The sequence below is a fragment of the Taudactylus pleione genome, unplaced genomic scaffold (assembly GCF_031769625.1).
Source record: "Taudactylus pleione unplaced genomic scaffold, aTauple2 ptg001498l, whole genome shotgun sequence".
Classification (NCBI taxonomy): domain Eukaryota; kingdom Metazoa; phylum Chordata; class Amphibia; order Anura; family Myobatrachidae; genus Taudactylus; species Taudactylus pleione.
Window position 1 is genome coordinate 282,505 of NW_028285896.1, and position 19,787 is coordinate 302,291.

A 19,787-nucleotide genomic window follows, 5' to 3' on the forward strand; every position below is an offset into this window, starting at 1 on the left:
GATGCCCATCATTCGTCCCGTCGGGAGGCCGGCGGTCAGCATTTCGACCATCGGCTTCCTGACTGCATCCCCACTATAGACTGTGCCAATCTCTGCCGGAGAAGTCTACATTTATTCTGCATTCCAGAGATGAGTGTCATCTCTCTGAGCTCATAGACCGTCCTGAGTCCTTCCCCAGTGTGTGTGTAATCTTCTCCTGCTCAGCGATTACCCCCGGCCAGCACTATTGTGTTATTAGTCCTGGACTTCTCAGAATTGAGCTGTGTTGTGCCGTCATCATCCTGATTGTTTTTGCACCATTCATCCTGCTGCACATTACAGTGTGTGTGAACCTAGCACCTTACAGGATCTGCTGCTGACGTGTTGGGTGCAGATACCACAGGACACCTTCAGAGGTCCATGTCTCGCCAGGTCAGAGCTGTGTTGGCAGCACAAAGGGGACCTACATAGTATTAGGTGGCGGTTTTAACGCTATGACTGACTGGTGCGTCACTAGGTGCGGCCTGATGGTCATGTGCAGCGTATGAGGGTTAGAGATTCCCCAGAGCATAGCGCCAGTTAACCAGACTTACCAAGTGAAAACCACTACAGAAAATGTAACTATAAGGATGATAGAAGACCGGTCTTATTTTATTACTATTATTTTTTCTTTAACAAAGATTTTTAAAATTTTATAGAAAGATGAAAAGACAAAAACTTTCGGTACAAACACCACATATACTATAAACTACAGAGGAAGGCGTGTGGGTACCCCTGGCGGACTATAACGAAGGCTCCTATTCTCCATTCTCATCCATATCTTTAGTAGACAGAGCGCTCAGACACTGCCGGACGTCTTCTTCACCACGATACACGCGTTTCATCCCACGCGGTATATTACGGCATGAGGATAAGTCCAGGTGAATGAGGACCAGACAGCTGGACAGGATCTGCCTACACGGAGAAAAGAAGATTCCATATTTGTGGCGACTTGCGCTCAGCGATTATTGCGCCCAGTGAAATGCGCGATGCTGCAGTATAGGGTTAATCACCTGACTGAAAGCTCTGTGACCTTTGTACCAGCGAGGTTAAGAGACTGCAGGGTGTCATTGGCTCCGCCTCTGGAGAGTACATCTAGTGCCTGCGCCAGGTCCTCCTCACTGTACGCCTGTGCCGTCAGGTCTAGCTCCTGCAGACTGTGCTGCCATCGTCTGGTCAGCTGGTAACACCCGGAACTGGGCATAACAGGCTTCATTGAGCTGCAGTAGAGGCCCAGGTAAAGGCGCTCCAGATCTGAGAGAGGATAGAGAGAGACAGAGAGAGAGACAGACAGAGCATAAGTGCCATCAAACCATGTAAGTGTCACCATGAGCTCAGCTCCTGTAACATCGGGGAAGTGATATAACTATCTGATATTTATCCAAATATGCTGAATAAACCAAAAACATAAATCTCCTTTTCTTCTTCACTTCCATAGGGTACACAGGGACAACGCTGGGAAGACTAAAGAGCCCTAAGCACTAAAGACAAGTCCCATGAAGCCACCGGGGGAACAAAGGGAAGCTGCACGTGGAGAACTCCCTGAAAGAAAGACCTGAAGTTCTGACATCAGGCAACAAAGCAATCTGTCTGTGAAAGAGCACAGAGATGGTCAAGACCCAATTACAGGAAGGGGAGAACCCGGGAGAGACTAATGGACCTCGGGTTAAGGCCCCTGGCCGAACACCAAGAGAAATTTATTTTCCAAACCCGGTGATAAATCTTAGCTGAAGCAGGTTTGCAGGCACTGAGCATGGTATGAATTGCAGATCTGGAAAAGCCCTTGGCCACCTAAGCGAGACGGGCCACATCTGGATGGAACAAGGGGCCCTGAGACAGCAGATCCAGAAGATGCAGAGGAGCGTTGAAGGAGAGGCCCTGAAGATCCGCTTACCAAGCTCACTGCTGCCAACCAGGAGCCACTAGCATCACTGTGCTGCCTTCCAGTTTCAATTTGCAGAAAAACTCTCAGAATTAGCGAGATAGGAGGGAATATGTACGAGATGAAAGAGCCACCGAACTGCTAAGGCGTCCACCAGATAAGCTTCCGATCCCTGGTGATGTAACAGTACCTAGTCAGCTTGTGGTTGTGTCAAGACGCCATCAAGTCGATGTCCGGAAGGCTCAGTGTTGAACCAAAAGCTGAAAAACGTCTGGATAAAGAGCCCACTCACCTCAGTGAATGTCTTGGCAGATTAGGAAGTCCGCTTCCCAATTCTGGACCCCTGGAATGAAGACCGTTGACAGAGCTGGAAGATGAAGCTATGCCCAGCTGAGAATGCAACTCCCCTCCTTCATGGCGCCACAACTGCGAGTTTCTCCCTGATGGTAGATGTAGGCAACGCTTTGTCGGACTGAACCTGGACTGGATGATACTGGAGGAGCGGTTGTGGTAGACAGAGCACGAAAGACCACTCGGAGCTCCAGAATCTTGACTGGAAGGTGGCTCTTCCTTACCATCCACCGATCCTGAGAACCTGGGGACCCGCAGGAAGCGGTTGAGAGACTTTAGGACCCATTCGGCTTCTGAACTAAGAATCGGTTGGCATAGAATTACCTTGGAGGCCAGAAGGCAGTGAATACACTCCCACAGTGCTTTTGCTTTTCCTGGATCCGCTGGAAGGCCTGTAGAATAGGTCTGGGCTGTAGGACGCCTTCGGAAGGTTAGAGTGTAGCCCTGAGAAACTACCTCCCGTACCCAGGCATCCGATGTGGTCGCCAGCTAGGTCTCGGAGAAAAGAAGAAGCCGACCTCACACGCTGGGGTCCTCAAGGTGGAAGTCTGTCCCCTGAGGCTGCAGGCTTACTGGTGGGACGTCTGGCAGCCCAGGGTTGTTTGCTTCAAGGGCCTGGAGCCCATGGAGGAAGAATTCTGGTACCTGGCAAAAGACTGGCCCCTGTCCTTTGCTTGTGGACAAGAGGATTGAAATTAGACGCTCATGACCTAGGGTCCGCCGCAGAAGGTAGAAATGCAGTCTTGGATGCTGCCACCGTGGCAATAATCTTCTCCAATTCTGGACCAAAATTTGAAGAGCCTCCTGAGCAGTCTAAGAATGAGTTGGTGAGCCAGAGGGCTCTCCTAGCCACAATGGAGGAAGCCGACACTTTGGAGGGAAGGATACTAGTGTCAAGGTCCGTCTCGTCCAGATAGGAGGTAGCCTCCTTAATATGCACCACTATGGACAATAACTGGTTCCTGAGAGTACCATAGGAGAGGCTCTCTTCTAGGGCATCTGTCAAACTGTCGATGGCCTAAGCCACCCAAGCGGAAGCCATAGCTGGACCTACGATTACACCTGCATGGGGATATCTAGCCTTAAGGAAGATTTCCAACTACCTATACATCGGATCCTTAAGGGAAGCCATATTAGGGATAGGAAGGATAGAGTTCTTAACTAGGCAGGCAATATGCACATCAACCTGGAAAGGTGACTTCCATTTGTGACGCTGCTCGGCAGGGAGCAGAAAAAAGGCCACAATGCGGTTGGAGACCTGAAAGCATCTGTTAGGAATGGTCCAAGCCTCCGCTTAGAGATCCTCAAGCTGTTCTGACTTAAGGAACGGTACTGAAACCCACTTTTGCAGTTTGGATCTAGGAGCCGGTTGCTCATCCTCGATTTGCAGGACCAGATTAACTGCCTAAAATCACTGCCGCTACATCTACCCGAGACGAGGATTCCTCCTGGACAGAGGAAGTCTCCAGATCTGAAGCAACTGACCCGATCTCCAAAAGGTCTGAGGAAGCCTCCGTGAGGAAACGCACCAGGAACTGGGGGAGGAGCTAACTGGGAGAGCTCACTGCCCCTTCTGTCAGGGCAAATGGCTGTCATTATGATGGTGCCCACTTGTTACCCAAGTGCCCTGGTGGTCTAGTGGGGGTGCTGGCTGTCTGGCCATCTGCTTGTCAAAGACCCGCAGGCAGTCTCCATTGCTGGCGGGTGAAGCCTATACTGCCTTAACTGCTCCCCCGGCATCCGGCTGCGGTACTCTGTGCTTGCGGAGGTCCCAGCCGAGTTCGCCAACACTGTGGCCAACGGCGCCAGGGGTTGGTGGAGTAGCAGCACTGATCGTCCGACAGGACACTCACATAACAGGTGACAGGAGACTGGGATATAGAAGAGATTGGGAGCTGTAGATCTGGGTGTTACACATATACAGCACAGAGATGACAGGAGACTGGGATATAGGAGAGGTTTGGGAGCTGTAGGTTTGGGTGTTACACAGAACATGATGGGGATCTAAGCAGTAATGTGTAGTGTTCTCACCTGTACACGGAAAGTCACAAATCCCGGCTGGTGTGAGTTTGTAGCAGCCCCTGGCATCCAGGACGCGCAGGTTGGTGGAGTCTCTCAGCAGTCTCTTACAGATGCCGTCACTGATGTAGGAATACGCAGAGCTGGCCAGACACAGTTCCCGCAACTCTGTAAACCCCGGGCACTCAGGTGAGCTGCGAGACACAGACTTGGGAAACCAGCGTACGTTTAACATCCTCATCACCTGTGCGCAATAGACAAAGAGACAAGTACAGGAAACACTCACTTCATCCTGGCCTTGCTAGCCACAGGTAGCGGATTTTGTTAGATTGCAGGGATAATAAAGGCACAAATATAGCAATGATGAATTTTTTTTACTGAAATGCTAAAAAAAAAAAAAAAAAAAGAAAAGTTACCCTTGTTGACTCTCTTTCTTCGAAGTCCATAGGGTCCACAGGGAGACAATAGGGTGTAGGTGGGACTTGGAGGACCGGACACCAACAGCAAAACTCAATCACAGGATGCTCTGGTCCTTGCCCCTATACCCCGCCCACAGCCTGAGGACACTTCGGTTTTGTTAACAAGCCCAAGGCAAGAGCAGGATAGGAGAGAAGGAAGACTGGTACATTGAGGACTCACACACTCTCACACAGAAGGGAACTGGTGACCAAGAGAAGAAACCGATCGAAGCCAGGTGAGTCATGGCAGGTACCTGGAGGACCCTGAGAACTTCGAAGAAAGATAGTTAACAAGGGTAAGTTTTACCATAACTCTCCTTTTCTTCTTCAGGGTCCATAGGGCTCCACAGGGAGACATTGGGGATGTCCCAAAGCAGTTTTTCAAGGGCAGGGACGCTCCTGAGCTAAGAGGAGAACCCGGCACCCAAAGGATGCATCCTGAGAGGCAAATGAATCAAAGGCATAGAACTTAAAGGTGCGGACAGAAGACCACGTGGCCGCCTTGCATAGTTCTTCGGCAGATGCACCACGGTGGGCTGCCCACGAGGGAACCACAGAGTGAGTAGAATGAGCATATACGGTATCCAACACAGGAAGGCCAGTCTGTGTGTAAGCCTGTGAGACAATCATACGAAGCCATCTGGCCAGAGTCTGTTTGTCCTATATAAATTCCGTAAGAAGGGCTGGCCAGCTAACAAAGAGGGAATCCTTTTCCTGATGGAACCAGTATGTTCCATGTAGATCCTCAGAGCATGGATCTCATCTAATCACCAGACCTCACCTGCTGAGAGGTCTGGTGATTGGAAGGCCAGAACTACAAATTTCCTCATTAATGTGGAAACGAGAGACCACCTTGGGAAATAAGCCAGGGCAAGTTCGAAGAACAGTCCTGTCCTAATGAAAGATCAGAAATGGAGAGCGACCCCAAATCTAACACCCTAGGGCAGACGTGATAGACAGAAGGGAAAAAAAAAAAAAAAACGTCTTTGCAGTGAGCCATTCCACATCTACTGAGTCCAGGGGTCCAAACGGAGTTCACTAAACTGCATGGAGAATCATTGACAAATCCCACTGAGCCACAGGAGGGACATAAAGAGGTTATACGGAGGACACCCTGAAGGAAGGTGTGAACATCCAGCAGTAGAGCAATTCTGCACTGGAACCAGATGGACAGAGCAGAGACGTGCACTTTCAGAGAGGCCAGGCAAAGTCCGAGATCCAATCCAACTTGAAGGTAGGCAAAGGTCCAAGAAACCCGAAAAACCTGAGGGTCATAACTTCTGGTATCACACCACTGGAAGTATACATGCCACAACCGGTGATAGATCGCTTACGCGCTCTGAGCATGGTCTGGACCACGGAGCGAGAAAGCCCTTTGGACCTTAGGAGGGATGTCTCAAGAGCCACGCCATCAAAAGACAAACGGGCCAGGTCCGAATGTAGACAGGGACCCTGAGACAACAGGTCCGGCCGTTGAGGAAGTTGGAGAGGAGCGTCTATGGAGAGACTTTGAAGATCGAAGTACCATTGGCGTCTGGTCCAAGCCGGAGCTGCCAACAGAACCGTACCCCCTTCTTGCTTCAATTTCCAAAGGACCCGAGGAAGAAGGGAGACTGGAGGGAAGAGGTAGGCCAAATGACAAGGCATCCAAGAAGGCTGCTTCGGGGTCCTTGTCCTGGAACCGTACACTGAAAGCTTGTGGTTGTGTCGTGAGGCCATAAGGTCCACGTCCAGTAGACCCCATTTGTCCAACAGGAGCTGAAAGACCTCTGGGTGTAGAGACCACTCCCCAAGCAAGCACATCATGATGGCTGAGGAAATCCGCTTCCCAATTGAGAATCCCTGGGATGAACAACGCAGAGATAGCTGAGAGATGACATTTGGCCCAAATGAGATTGCACGCTACTTCTGCCATTGCCGCCTGACTGCAAATGCCTCCCTGGTGATTGAGGTAGGCCACGAACGGTTGGCGTTGTCTGACTGTACCTGTACTGGCATGCCCTGAGGAATGTCATGAGCAAGAGTGAGGGCTCTGTAGAAGGCTCAGAGCTCCAGGAAGTTGATTGGTAGGACCCCCTCGGTGGGAGTCCAACGACCCTGGAAGGAATGCTGGCCGGCAACTGCCCCCCACCAGCGGAGGCTTGCGACCGTAGTGATGAGCACCCAATCCGGGATCCAAAAGGGGTGACCCTTCTATAGGTGAGATGTCTAACCACCAGGAGAGGGATAGACGAACTTCTGGAGAGAGGACTATAGTCTGGGATCTGATCAGATGGGGCAGCCCATTCCACCTGACATGGAACTGAGCGAACTCCACTATGTCAAAGGTGGATACCATGGGCCCCGAGATCTGCATTGTTGAGTGAATGGACACTCGGCGACTGTGGAGTAACTTGTGCAATCGTTGCAGTGCAGAGATTTTGGCTGCTGTCAGGAAGATTTTCTGAACTTGAGAATCCAGAAGGGCTCCCAGATGTACCATTCTTTGAGAAGAGGTCAGGGAGGACTATTTCCAGTTGATCAACCAGCCTTGTTGTTGTAGAGAGGCCATGGTTATCTGAAGATGGCAGTGAAGGACCTCTGGAGAGCGTGCGAACAGCAAGAGATTGTCCAAGTATGGGAGTAGTCTGACGTCCTGACGAAGGTGGGCTGCCATTACTGCCATGATCTTGGTAAAGACTGCGGAGCTGTAGAAAGCCCAAAAGGCGGCAGTGCTTGAAATTGGAAAATGTTGCTGTAGGACAGCAAACCGGAGATATCGCTGATGAGAGGGCGCTATAAGTAGGGTTAGGAGTTAGGGTTGTGGGACACGTCAGAATGCAGGACACTTCTGTCATTGGTGCCCGACTTCGAGTGTCTCCCTGATCGTTGATGTAAGCTACTGTGGTGGCGTTGTCAGACTGAACGTGCATGGGCTTTCTGTGAAGAATGTGTTTGCCATCCTGAGGGCCCTGTACACGGTCCAAAGTTCCAATATGTTGATGGGCAGAGCTGCTTCGACTGCTGTCCAACGGCCCCGAAATGAGTGCGGACCGGTCACTGCGCCCCAGCGACTGGCGTCCGTTGTGAAGAGTACCCAGTCCGGGATCCAAAAGGGGCGACTGATGGTGAGATGAGGTGTTAATAGCCACCAAGACAGAGCGCACCTCTGTCTTGGTGGCTTGCACCTCCAGAGAGAGAGCACCATCGTCTGAGACTTGATCCGGTGGGTGAAGCCGTTCCATCTGGAGGATCAGCCCATACAGGGGCCTTGAATGGAACTGAGCATCTACCACCATGTCGAATGTGGACACCATGGACCCTAGAACATGCATCGCCGAATGTACTGACACCCGACGACTGAGGAGGAATCTGCGCACTCTCAGTTGCAGCGAGGAGATCTTTTCTGGAGTTAGGAAGATTCTCTGCTGGTGAGAATCCAGAAAGGCTCCCAAATGAACCATCCTTTGTGAGGGAATTAGGGAAGACTTTTTCCAATTGATCAATTGATTTTAGACAAGCGATTGTCAGGTGTAGATGGTGTTGAAGCACCTCTGGAGAACCTGCTAGCAAGAGCAGGTGGTCCAGGTATGGCAGGAGTCGTATACCCTGACTCCGCAGATGGGCTGCCATGACAACCATAACTTTTGTAAAGACACTTGGAGCAGTCGATAGGCCAAAGAGCAGCGCCCGAAACTGGAAGTGTTGATGCAGAATAGCAAACCGTAGATAACGCTGGTGAGAAGACGTTATGGGGATATGCAATCCTCAGGTTCCATAGCCAGTATGATGGAACGTAAAGTTTCCATTCTGAACTTGGGCACCCTGAAGAACTTGTTCAGAAATTTGAGGTTGAGGATAGGCCGATGAGACCCATTCGGCTTCTGAACCAGAAAGAGTAGAATAATAACCAGTCCCTCATTGAGATAGTGGAACTGGTACAATTACCTCTGCTTTTAGCAATGACTATGGCTTCCTGGATCTGCAAGGTCTTGTTCTTGTCTGAAGGAGGACTCGTACAGAAAAATTGGTGGGGAGGTCTTCGACGGAATGAGAGGGCGTACCCCTGAGAGACCTGACACCAGCACTGGGCGAAATGAACAAGTCAGCCTCCCACTCTGGGATCCCCCAGAGGGAGGCCCGTCCCATCAGGCTGAGGGTTTATCCTCTGACTTGGAAGCAGGGCGTCTTGCGTTCCAGGCCTGTTTCTTAGGCTTGGTGGTAGTTTTGGTCGCTGATTGTCTAGGAAAAGACTGTCCTTTGGGCTTTCCCCGAGAACGAAAGGACCGAAAGGAAGAGGTTCTAGCCTTGGAAGGTGCAGATGCCGATGGTAGAAATGCTGACTTAGATTTTGCCAGTGTGTCTACAATTTTTGTCCAAGTCCGGGTCAAACAATAAACCAAACAAACCACCCTAATTACACCCGTTAGGGCTTGTAGGAAAGGAAAGGGATAGATATAAACTGACAGATCAGGAAAAAGACAGACAGTCAGCGCTAGCATAAGTCACATACAATGCAGATATAGATCACATACTGCACATTGGCACTACCATCAACCGCTCAGATTCAGTGTTTGGGAAGGCTATAGTGCTGTATACACTAACCCCAGGGAGAGGTATACAGGGGGACTGGACCACATGCTGTCCCGAGAGATCTGCGATGCACCAGCCAGAGAAAATGGCCACCGGAGACCTCAGAGGGGGCGTGAGGAAACAGGTCAGCAAAGCCAGACCTTAGTAGAAAGACGCGCTGAGCTGAGGGGAGGAGCCGTTAAACAGGGAAGGCTGCCTCCCCTGGCTGGCAATTAACCCCCAGGACGCTCACCAACTACAAGTCCCTGGTGGTCTAGTGGAGTGCAGGGTATTGGGTGCCTGCCTCCACAGTCAGCACCTCTGGTCTGTCCCCAGAGACCGGAGGTATGACTGCTGATATATGCGGAGCAATGTCGTCTGGGCCACGCAGGGGCCACCAGCAGGATCTTGCCTCCTTCTTGCTTGAACTTTCGAAGTACTGGAGGCAGAAGGGAGAACGGAGAAAACAGGTACGCAAACTGAAGTTCCACCGTACCGACAGAGCGTCCACCAGGAGAGCCTCTGCGTCTCTTGTTCGGGATCCGTACGCCCACAGCTTGCGATTGTGTCTGGAAGCCATGAGGCCCCACTTGTCCACTACAAGTTGAAATACCTCCTGGTGAAGAGACCATTCCCCCGGGTGTACATCGTAACTGCTGAGGAAGTCCGCTTCCCAGTTGAGTGCTCCCAGAATGACACCATGGAACCCAGTAACCTCATTGTCGAGTGAAGAGACACTCTGTAGACAATTGCGTATCCTGGCCTGCAACAGGGCTATCTTTTCTTCCGTCAAGAAGATCCTCTGCTGCGGAGAGTCCAACAATGCTCCGAGGTGGACCATCCTCTGAGAAGGAATTAAGAGAGGATTTCCTTCAGGTCACTATCCAGCCGTGAGCCTGCAATACCGATATTGTCAGTTGCAGATGGTTGCAAAGGACTTGTGGCGACCCCGCCAACAAAAGAAGGTCGTCCAAATAAGGTAACAGGTGAACCCCCTGCAACTGCATGTCTGCCGCCATGACCTTTGTGAACACTCGAGGGGCCGTAGAAAGGCCAAACTATAGAGCCTGAAACTGGTAATGGTGATCCGACACCACAAATCTGAGGTAACGCTGATGAGCCCTGGCAATGGGGATATGCAGGTAGGCATCCTGAATATCCAGGGACACCATAAAATCCCCTGCTGCATAGCTAAAACAATAGAATACAAAGTCTCCATTCGGGACCCTTAAAATGTTCAGGGACTTGAGGTTGAGGATAGGTCGCAATGATCCATTTGGTTTCTGAACCAGAAAGAGGTTGGAGTAATATCCTGTCCCCCTTAGGGGTAACAGAACAGGCACTATGACTCCCATATGGAGCATAGAGCGTACTACTTCCTGGATCGCTAGAGCCTTCTCTGGATCCGAAGGAAGGCCTGCTGCAAAGAACTGATGAGGAGGCCGTCTGTGGAAGGAGAGGGCATATCCCTGAGATACCACCTCCCTTACCCAACTGTGTGGTCTGATACCAGCACTGGGCGTATTGCAGAATTCAGCCTCCCACCTTGGGATACCCCAAGGGGAGACCCAGCCAGTCAGGCTGAGGGTTTGTCGTCCGGCTTAACGGCCGGATGTCTTGTACTCCAAGCCTGTTTCTTGGGCTTGGTGGTCTTTTTGGGACCTGAAGGTCTCGGAAAGGACTGTACCTTAGATTTGCCCTGTGCGCTATAGGGTCGAAAGGATGGTTCTTAGACCCCGACGGAGTCGGGGCTGAAGGCAGACATGCAGATTTGGCTGCAGCCAGCGTGTCCACAATTTTGTCCAAAGCGGGCCCGAACATGACCTGACCAATATAAGGTAAGAATTCCAAACCCTTTTTGGATTCAGCATCCGCCCTCCAAGAACGTAACCACAAGGAGCGGCGAGCAGACACAGTCGCCGCGGAAATCCTAGAAGTCAGAAGACTAAGGTTCAAGGCTGCTTCCTTAATGTACATAGCAGAATCCCAGAGATTACCCACTAACACAACCTGTTCACTGGTAACCTCCGAAGCAAACGATGCTTCCAATGCGTCCGCCCATCTTTCCATAGCCTGGGCCATCCAGCAGACTGCCATAGCTGGCTTGGATGCTCCTCCAGTGAGGGAATAGATTTAAGGCACACCTCCACCTTACGGTCTGTCAGAGAAGACATTGACGGTATAGGTAGAGTCGCGCTCTTTACTAAGAGCGTCACATGAGAATCCATCTGAGGGGGAGACTCCCATTTAGTGAAATAATCCTCTGCAAAGGGGTATGAATGGGCCAGACGTTTTTGAGGCTGAAACCTCTTACCCGGAGATTTCCACGTCTCCTCCAAGTGATCCACTAGCTGACCAGATAGAGGTGCTGCAGCAGTTTTTCCCCTAACATCCTTAAAATAAGCATGTGTAGGTGTTGCAGGTAGGTTGCCGTCAGTAATCACCATGGCCGTACGGACTGCCCGTATGAGACCTGGAATATATGTTTTGGACTTAAGCTCAGCCCCTAATTGAGGAGCATCAGTGTCAGACAAATCCATAATCTCTCCATCACCAGACGACCCATCATCATCAAACTGTGTAGATGGAAATGACAGTAGTGGTCTTTTAGCAGGTGGTCTTGGGTCCTGCTCTGTAATATTCTGCACCGTAGCAGACATAGAATGCGCCCAAACAGGTTCCACCGGAGGGAGACACTGCGCCACCACCATCTGTTCCGGAACCCCTAATACGGGGGAAGGGACAACCGCCTGCAGTGCGAACCCTAATTGGGGAAACGCAGGGGGGGGCTGTTAACTTATTCACAAGGCTTGTGCAAAGGAAGCCCAAGGTGGTTCCTATGAGGTGCTGGGTACAGCAGAGGTACCAGGGATGGCCAAACATATAGTACATAAACCATCCTGAAGTACCGCCCCCTCCCCCACACCGGCTTTACATCCGAAACAGGAAAATAGGAGAGGTGCTCCCATAGACGCAGAGTCCTCACTGGGCATAGTGATATGTGACTTTCCTTAGTAATAAACACTGGAAACTGTGAGGTAACCTCTCACCCTGACAGTACGAACACCGAGAGGACTGAACAGGAAAAAATAGGGGTAGTTAAAATGGCTGACAGGAGAGAATCAGAGACACAGCGCTAGCATAATAGTCACATACAATACAGCTACACAGACCAGCAGCCCGGTAGTGATAGCGCTACATACGCGGACCTGAAATTATGGAGGAGAGGTATGTAAGGGGGACCCAGGCTCCGCACCCTGACACCAGCGTCTAGCTCATACAAAATGGCCTCCGGAGGAATCAAAGGAGGCAGGCCCGGGGGAGGAACGCTGAATCAGCCCGCCAAGCCTCAGTGGAAGGGCGCTGAGAGCAGCAGGGGAGGGGCCTCCTGTAATGAACAGGGAAGGCGCTCTCCCCTGGCAGGTAATTAACCTCCCGGGATGCTGGAGCGTGTTCCGCAACGCTCCCTCCCCGCATCCCTTGTGGTCTAGTGTGAGCGGAGGCTCAGTGCCTGGGTCCACTATACTGCCGTCCCCAGGGAGCCCCGAGCCCTGGGGACAATGGACTGTATCAGCGGGCGCCTACCGCAGACGCCCGCTGCTTACCTGAGTTGCTCCCCCTGTGTTCCAGCCACAGAACCAGACCCCCGGGGGTTCTGCTAGCTGGAACCCCCGAGAGCCCGCCGAGTTCCCCAGATCGGTACTGGTGGTCGGCGCCGGCAGGGGTGTCGGAGCGGTAGCGTGGACGTCCTCTGGACTGTCTGTGCTGCCACTCTTAAAATTCTTTCAAGCTCTTCAGGGGCTGTGAAACACAACCCCCCTGTGCGGTGACCCAGCTCCGGCCGGGCACCTACTGAAACTGAGGTGCCTTGGCCTGGGGGTGGAGTATAGGAGGTGGCCCGATGCATCCTGGGATGACAGCTTTAACTGTGTGGTGCCCATGGACAAGCCCATGCCTATACCCCAAGGTATCCCTGTGGATCTCCAAGGACCCTGGAGTAGAAGAAGCCGGCACCAACGTAAACTGAGGTGCCTCTGGCTTGGGGGCAGGGTATAGAGAGAATGGAGCAGTGCATCCTGGGAGCTAAAGCTTTAACTGTGTGGTGCCCGGGATCCAGATCCAACCTCCCTGTGGAGCCTATGGACCCTGAAGAAGAAACCCGTGTAACCAAGCAGCTATATGTGACAGTACAGTATAGTGGAAGGCAGCACGGTCACATAAGGCACATTATAGTGTGACCTGGATGTTATAATTAGATTACTGGGGGGGGGTCACAATATAATATACGGAAGGATAGTCTGCATTAATTATGATGGACAGGTGACGCTCATCCTTTTCTCCCCTATTATTTAGTGTTGCACCCCCACATACGCAGGGATACGCTGCACACGGGCACACGCAGACGGACCCCACAGATCAACTATGGTGTATATAGGGCTCAGGAGCTGCAATCTCTAACAATGGGAGCTCAACTCAGTGCGCTGTGTGGTCGGAGAATAACGGTCATCGCGCCTTAACAAGGGTGATAAAGCGCGTTAACCGGTATTCTCTGACCTAAGTGCCGGCCGTGCGGCTGTTAGCGCCGCGCTAAGCAGAAAAACAGCTGCGCACCCGGCACATTGGTCGGATTTCTCAACGTATCCCTAGAGAAGTGCGAGAAAAAATCCTGAGCCCGACCAAACAGCGCGGTGTATTGTATCGCCCCCAGAATGCTGGTAATTCTGATAATATATAGGACCTTGTGCATCTGATTACACCTCCCCAGCCCATCCCCTCTGTATACAGACACACACCCCGGGGTACACACCGGTCACAGGATCACTGTCCCCCATCCCCTCGGCATACAGACACACACCCCGGGGTACACACCGTTCACAGGATCACTGTCCCCCATCCCCTCTGTATACAGACGTACACCCCGGGGTACACACCGGTCACAGGATCACTGTCCCCCATCCCCTCTGTATACAGACACACACCCCGGGGGACACACCGGTCACAGGATCACTGTCCCCCATCCCCTCTGTATACAGACGTACACCCCGGGGTACACACCGGTCACAGGATTACTGTCCTCCATCCCCTCTGTATACAGACACACACCCCAGGGTACACACCGGTCACAGGATCACTGTCCCCCATCCCCTCTGTATACAGACGTACACCCCGGGGTACACACCGGTCACAGGATCACTGTCCCCCATCCCCTCTGTATACAGACACACACCCCGGGGTACACACCGGTCACAGGATTACTGTCCCCCATCACCTCTGTATACAGACACACACCCCGGGGTACACACCGGTCACAGGATTACTGTCCCCCATCCCCTCTGTATACAGACATACACCCCGGGGTACACACCGGTCACAGGATTACTGTCCCCCATCCCCTCTGTATACAGACGTACACCCCGGGGTACACACCGGTCACAGGATTACTGTCCTCCATCCCCTCTGTATACAGACACACACCCCGGGGTACACACCGGTCACAGGATCACTGTCCCCCATCCCCTCTGTATACAGACATACACCCCGGGGTACACACCGGTCACAGGATCACTGTCCCCCATCCCCTCTGTATACAGACACACACCCCGGGGTACACACCGGTCACAGGATTACTGTCCCCCATCCCCTCTGTATACAGACACACACCCCGGGGTACACACCGGTCACAGGATTAATGTCCCCCATCCCCTCTGTATACAGACATACACCCCGGGGTACACACCGGTCACAGGATTACTGTCGCCCATCCCCTCTGTCACAGCATTACTGTCCCCCATCCCCTCAGTATACAGACGTACACCCCGGGGTACACACCGGTCATAGGATTACTATCCCCTCATCCCCTCTGTATACAGACACACACCCCGGGGTACACACTGGTCACAGGATCACTGTCTCCCATCCCCTCTGTATACAGACGTACACACCGGTCACAGGATAACTGTCGCCCTTCCCCTCTGTATACAGACGTACACCCCGGGGAACACACCGGTCACAGGATTACTGTCGCCCATCCCCTCTGTCACAGCATTACTGTCCCCCATCCCCTCAGTATACAGACGTACACCCCGGGGTACACACCGGTCACAGGATTACTGTCGCCCATCCCCTCTGTCACAGCATTACTGTCCCCCATCCCCTCAGTATACAGACACACACCCCGGGGTACACACCGGTCACAGGATTACTATCCCCTCATCCCCTCTGTATACAGACACACACCCCGGGGTACACACTGGTCACAGGATCACTGTCTCCCATCCCCTCTGTATACAGACGTACACACCGGTCACAGGATAACTGTCGCCCTTCCCCTCTGTATACAGACGTACACCCCGGGGAACACACCGGTCACAGGATTACTGTCGCCCATCCCCTCTGTATACAGACGTACACCCCGGGGTACACACCGGTCACAGCATTACTGTCCCCCATCCCCTCTGTATACAGACGTACACCCCAGGGTACACACCGGTCACAGGATTACTGTCCCCTCATCCCCTCTGTATACAGACGTACACCCCGGTCACAGGATTACTGTCCCCCATCCCCTCTGTATACAGACATACACCCCGGGGTACACACCGGTCACAGGATTTCTGTCCCCCATCCCCTCTTTATACAGACGTACACCCCGGGGTACACACCGGTCACAGGATTACTGTCCCCCATCCCCTCTGTATACAGACACACACCCCGGGGTACACACCGGTCACAGGATTACTGTCCCCCATCCCCTCTGTATACAGATGTACACCCCGAGGTACACACCGGTCACAGGATCACTGTCCCCCATCCCCTCTGTATACAGACGTACACCCCGGGGTACACACCGGTCACAAGATTACTGTCCTCCATCCCCTCTGTATACAGTCACACACCCCGGGGTACACACCGGTCACAGGATTACTGTCCTCCATCCCCTCTGTATACAGTCACACACCCCGGGGTACACACCGGTCACAGGATTACTGTCCCCCCATCCCCTCTGTATACAGACGTACACCTCGGGGTACACACCGGTCACAGGATTACTGTCCCCCATCCCCTCTGTATACAGATGTACACCCCGGGGTACACACCGGTCACAGGATCACTGTCCCCCATCCCCTCTGTATACAGACGTACACCCCGGTCACAAGATTACTGTCCTCCATCCCCTCTGTATACAGTCACACACCCCGGGGTACACACCGGTCACAGGATTACTGTCCTCCATCCCCTCTGTATACAGTCACACACCCCGTGGTACACACCGGTCACAGGATTACTGTCCCCCCATCCCCTCTGTATACAGACGTACACCTCGGGGTACACACCGGTCACAGGATCACAGTCCCCCATCCCCTCTGTATACAGACGTACACCCCGGGGTACACACCGGTCACAGGATCACTGTCCCCCCATCCCCTCTGTATACAGACATACACCCCGGGGTACACACGGGTCACAGGATTACTGTCCCCCATACCCTCTGTATACAGACATACACCACGGGGTACACACCGGTCACGGGATTACTGTCCCCCATCCCCTCTGTATACAGACGTACACCCAGGGGTACACACCGGTCACAGGATTACTGTCCCCCATCCCCTCTGTATACAGACATACACCCCGGGGTACACACTTACCTCCAGCTTTGGGCAGGACGCCTGTAACGCCTCTATGGCGATATGGAAATCAGTCACCGGCTCTTTCATGGCCGCATTTACCTCGAGGACTCTCAATTCAGGACACGACCCAGCCTGAGACACAGAGAACACAGAGAGAACATAGAGGGTGAGAGGAGATAGAGCAGGGAAAGGGGCGGAATAAGGGAAGAGTGATGTATGGGGGTGACGGAGGAAGGTGCATGCGGGTGAGAATCGGGGAGGAGGAAGGTGCATGCGGGTGAGAATCGGGGAGGAGGAAGGTGCATGGGGGTGAGAATCGGGGAGGAGGAAGGTGCATGGGGGTGAGAATCGGGGAGGAGGAAGGTGCATGGGGATGAGGTTCGGGGAGGAGGAAGGTGCATGCGGGTGAGGATCGGGGAGGAGGAAGGTGCATGGGGGTGAGGATCGGGGAGGAGGAATGTGCATGGGGGTGAGGATCGGGGAGGAGGAATGTGCATGGGGGTGAGGATCGGGGAGGAGGAATGTGTATGGGGGTGAGGATCGGGGAGGAGGAAGGTGCATGAGGGTGAGGATCGGGGAGGAGGAAGGTGCATGCGGGTGAGGATCGGGGAGGAGGAAGGTGCATGCGGGTGAGGATCGGGGAGGAGGAAGGTGCATGCGGGTGAGGATCGGGGAGGAGGAAGGTGTATTGGGGGTGAGGATCGGGGAGGAGGAAGGTGTATGGGGATGAGGATCGGGGAGGAGGAAGGTGTATGGGGATGAGGATCGGGGAGGAGGAAGGTGTATGGGGATGAGGATCGGGGAGGAGGAAGGTGTATGGGGATGAGGATCGGGGAGGAGGAAGGTGTATGGGGATGAGGATCGGGGAGGAGGAAGGTGTATGGGGGTGAGGATCGGGGAGGAGGAAGGTGTATGGGGGTGAGGATCGGGGAGGAGGAAGGTGTATGGGGGTGAGGATCGCGGAGGAGGAAGGTGCATGGGGGTGAGAATCGGGGAGGAGGAAGGTGCATGGGGGTGAGGATCGGGGAGGAGGAAGGTGCATGCGGGTGAGGATTGGGGAGGAGGAAGGTGTATGGGGGTGAGGATTGGGGAGGAGGAAGGTGTATGGGGGTGAGGATTGGGGAGTAGGAAGGTGTATGCGGGTGAGGTTTGGACCGTAACACTGGTAGTGTGTGATAGAGTCAGAAGGCCATGAGGATCACCTCAGGGAGGCCCTCTCTGCTCACCAGGAGACGAAACCTCTCTTGGAGAAGAGACCAGTCCCCGGGATGCACCTCGTGACGGCTGTGGAAGCCCGCTTCCCAATGGAGAGCTCCTAGACTGAACGCTGCAGAGATGGCTTGGAGGAGACCCTCGGCCTATGTCAGAATGTGAGACAATTCTGTCATTGCCACCCAAAGAACAGTGTTGCCAAAATGGAAGCCACTGTCATGACACTGTCAGACTGACCCTTTTGACCCTGAAATAAGTGTAATGCCAGCGAAGGCCCAAGACAGCCTAAAGTTCCAACAAGTTAATTGGTAGGGCGCAATCGACAGACGTCCAACTGTACTGAAACGAATGCGAACCAGACACTGTTCGTAGTAAAAGAATACCCTGGACGAGATGGCCATAGCCACCCGGACAGAGACCGACTCGCAACCGGAGAGAGCATCATCGTTTGAACAGTGATCCGACGGGAAAAACTTGTTCCATCTGGAGAGGAGCCAAATATGGAAAGGCCTGGAATAGAACTAAGCCCATTCCACCCATCCAAAGGCAGACACTCAGGATATTTGACCACGCATCCCAGAGTGTACTGACATATGTCGACCACATAGACATCCACATACTCCTAGTCAGGGAGTGGAGATCCTGTTGTATGGGCTCCCAGATGAAGAATACCCTGAGAGGGATGCATGGAGGTCATTCTGACCTGGCTGTAGAGTACCTCGGTCATCCTGCTAAGAGCAGGAGGCCGTCCAGATACTGGAGCAGTCGGATATACTGAACCGGTGAACAGTCAGAAAATCCATAAAGCTGGTAAACCCCCGTGGGGCTGAGGACAGTCAGAAAAGGCAAAGCCCGAAAAATTGCAAGTGTTGCTGTGGCACAGCAAACCTGAGCCCATGCTGATGAGAGGTCTCTATATGTACCTTTAGAAACTGGTTCAGGAAATTGAGACAGAGAATAGGCCAAAGAGGACCATTCAGCAACTGCACCAGAAAGAACGCAGAACAACCAGTCCCTCGTTGAGATAGTGGGGATGGCCTAACTAAATCTGCTTACCGCAAAGACTGTATAGCTTTCTGGATATGTAAGGCCCTGTTTGGGTCTGAAGAAGGGCCCGCGTACCATCACCTGTAAAAAGGCCGCCTGAGCAATGAGAGGGCGTACCCGTGAGAGAGTACCACTCCTACCTATGCAGCCGTGGCGACTTGACACCAGCAGTGGGCGCACTGAGAAAGTCGGTATCTCACTCTGGAATCCCCCAGTTGTAGACCTGTCCCGTTAGGCTGAAGAATTATACTTAGGTTCAGAAGCAGGGTCAGCTGGAAGTCCAGGTCTGCTCGGTACTGGATATGGTGGCCCTTGTAGATGCCGACAGCCTAAGAAGAAACAGGCCATTAGGCTGACCCAGAGGACCAAAAGACGTAACAGACTTAGTCTGAGGCCCTGTAGTGGGAGTAGCTGAAGGCGGTAAACGTGTCGTTAGTAAAACTACCAATGTTACTACAATCTTGTCAAGGTCAGGACCAAACAAGATCTTCCCTATAGATGGTATCTGCACCTCTGCATTCCCAGAGCGCAGCCATAGGGTAGTACAGAGGATACAGTCGCAGCCGGAACTCTGAAAGTTAGGAGACTGGCATCCAACCACATACGACAACTGCATAC

The 19,787-nt window shown here is 52.8% G+C and overlaps 1 protein-coding gene across 2 annotated transcripts in view; it reads right to left on the reverse strand.

The window, feature by feature from the left end:
- Positions 1–609: 609 nt before the first annotated feature.
- Positions 610–19,787, reverse strand: part of FBXL6 (F-box and leucine rich repeat protein 6) — a 140,590-nt gene continuing 121,412 nt past the window's right edge. For both annotated transcript variants that reach the window (XM_088463922.1, XM_088463921.1), the window contains exons 7-10: positions 16,929–17,042; positions 4,283–4,514; positions 1,032–1,272; positions 610–933 (exon numbers count right to left, since the gene is read on the reverse strand). In XM_088463922.1, coding sequence (XP_088320048.1) covers positions 777–933; positions 1,032–1,272; positions 4,283–4,514; positions 16,929–17,042 — 744 coding nt within the window. In that variant the 3' untranslated portion in view covers positions 610–776. The remainder of the gene's footprint in view (positions 934–1,031; positions 1,273–4,282; positions 4,515–16,928; positions 17,043–19,787) is intronic.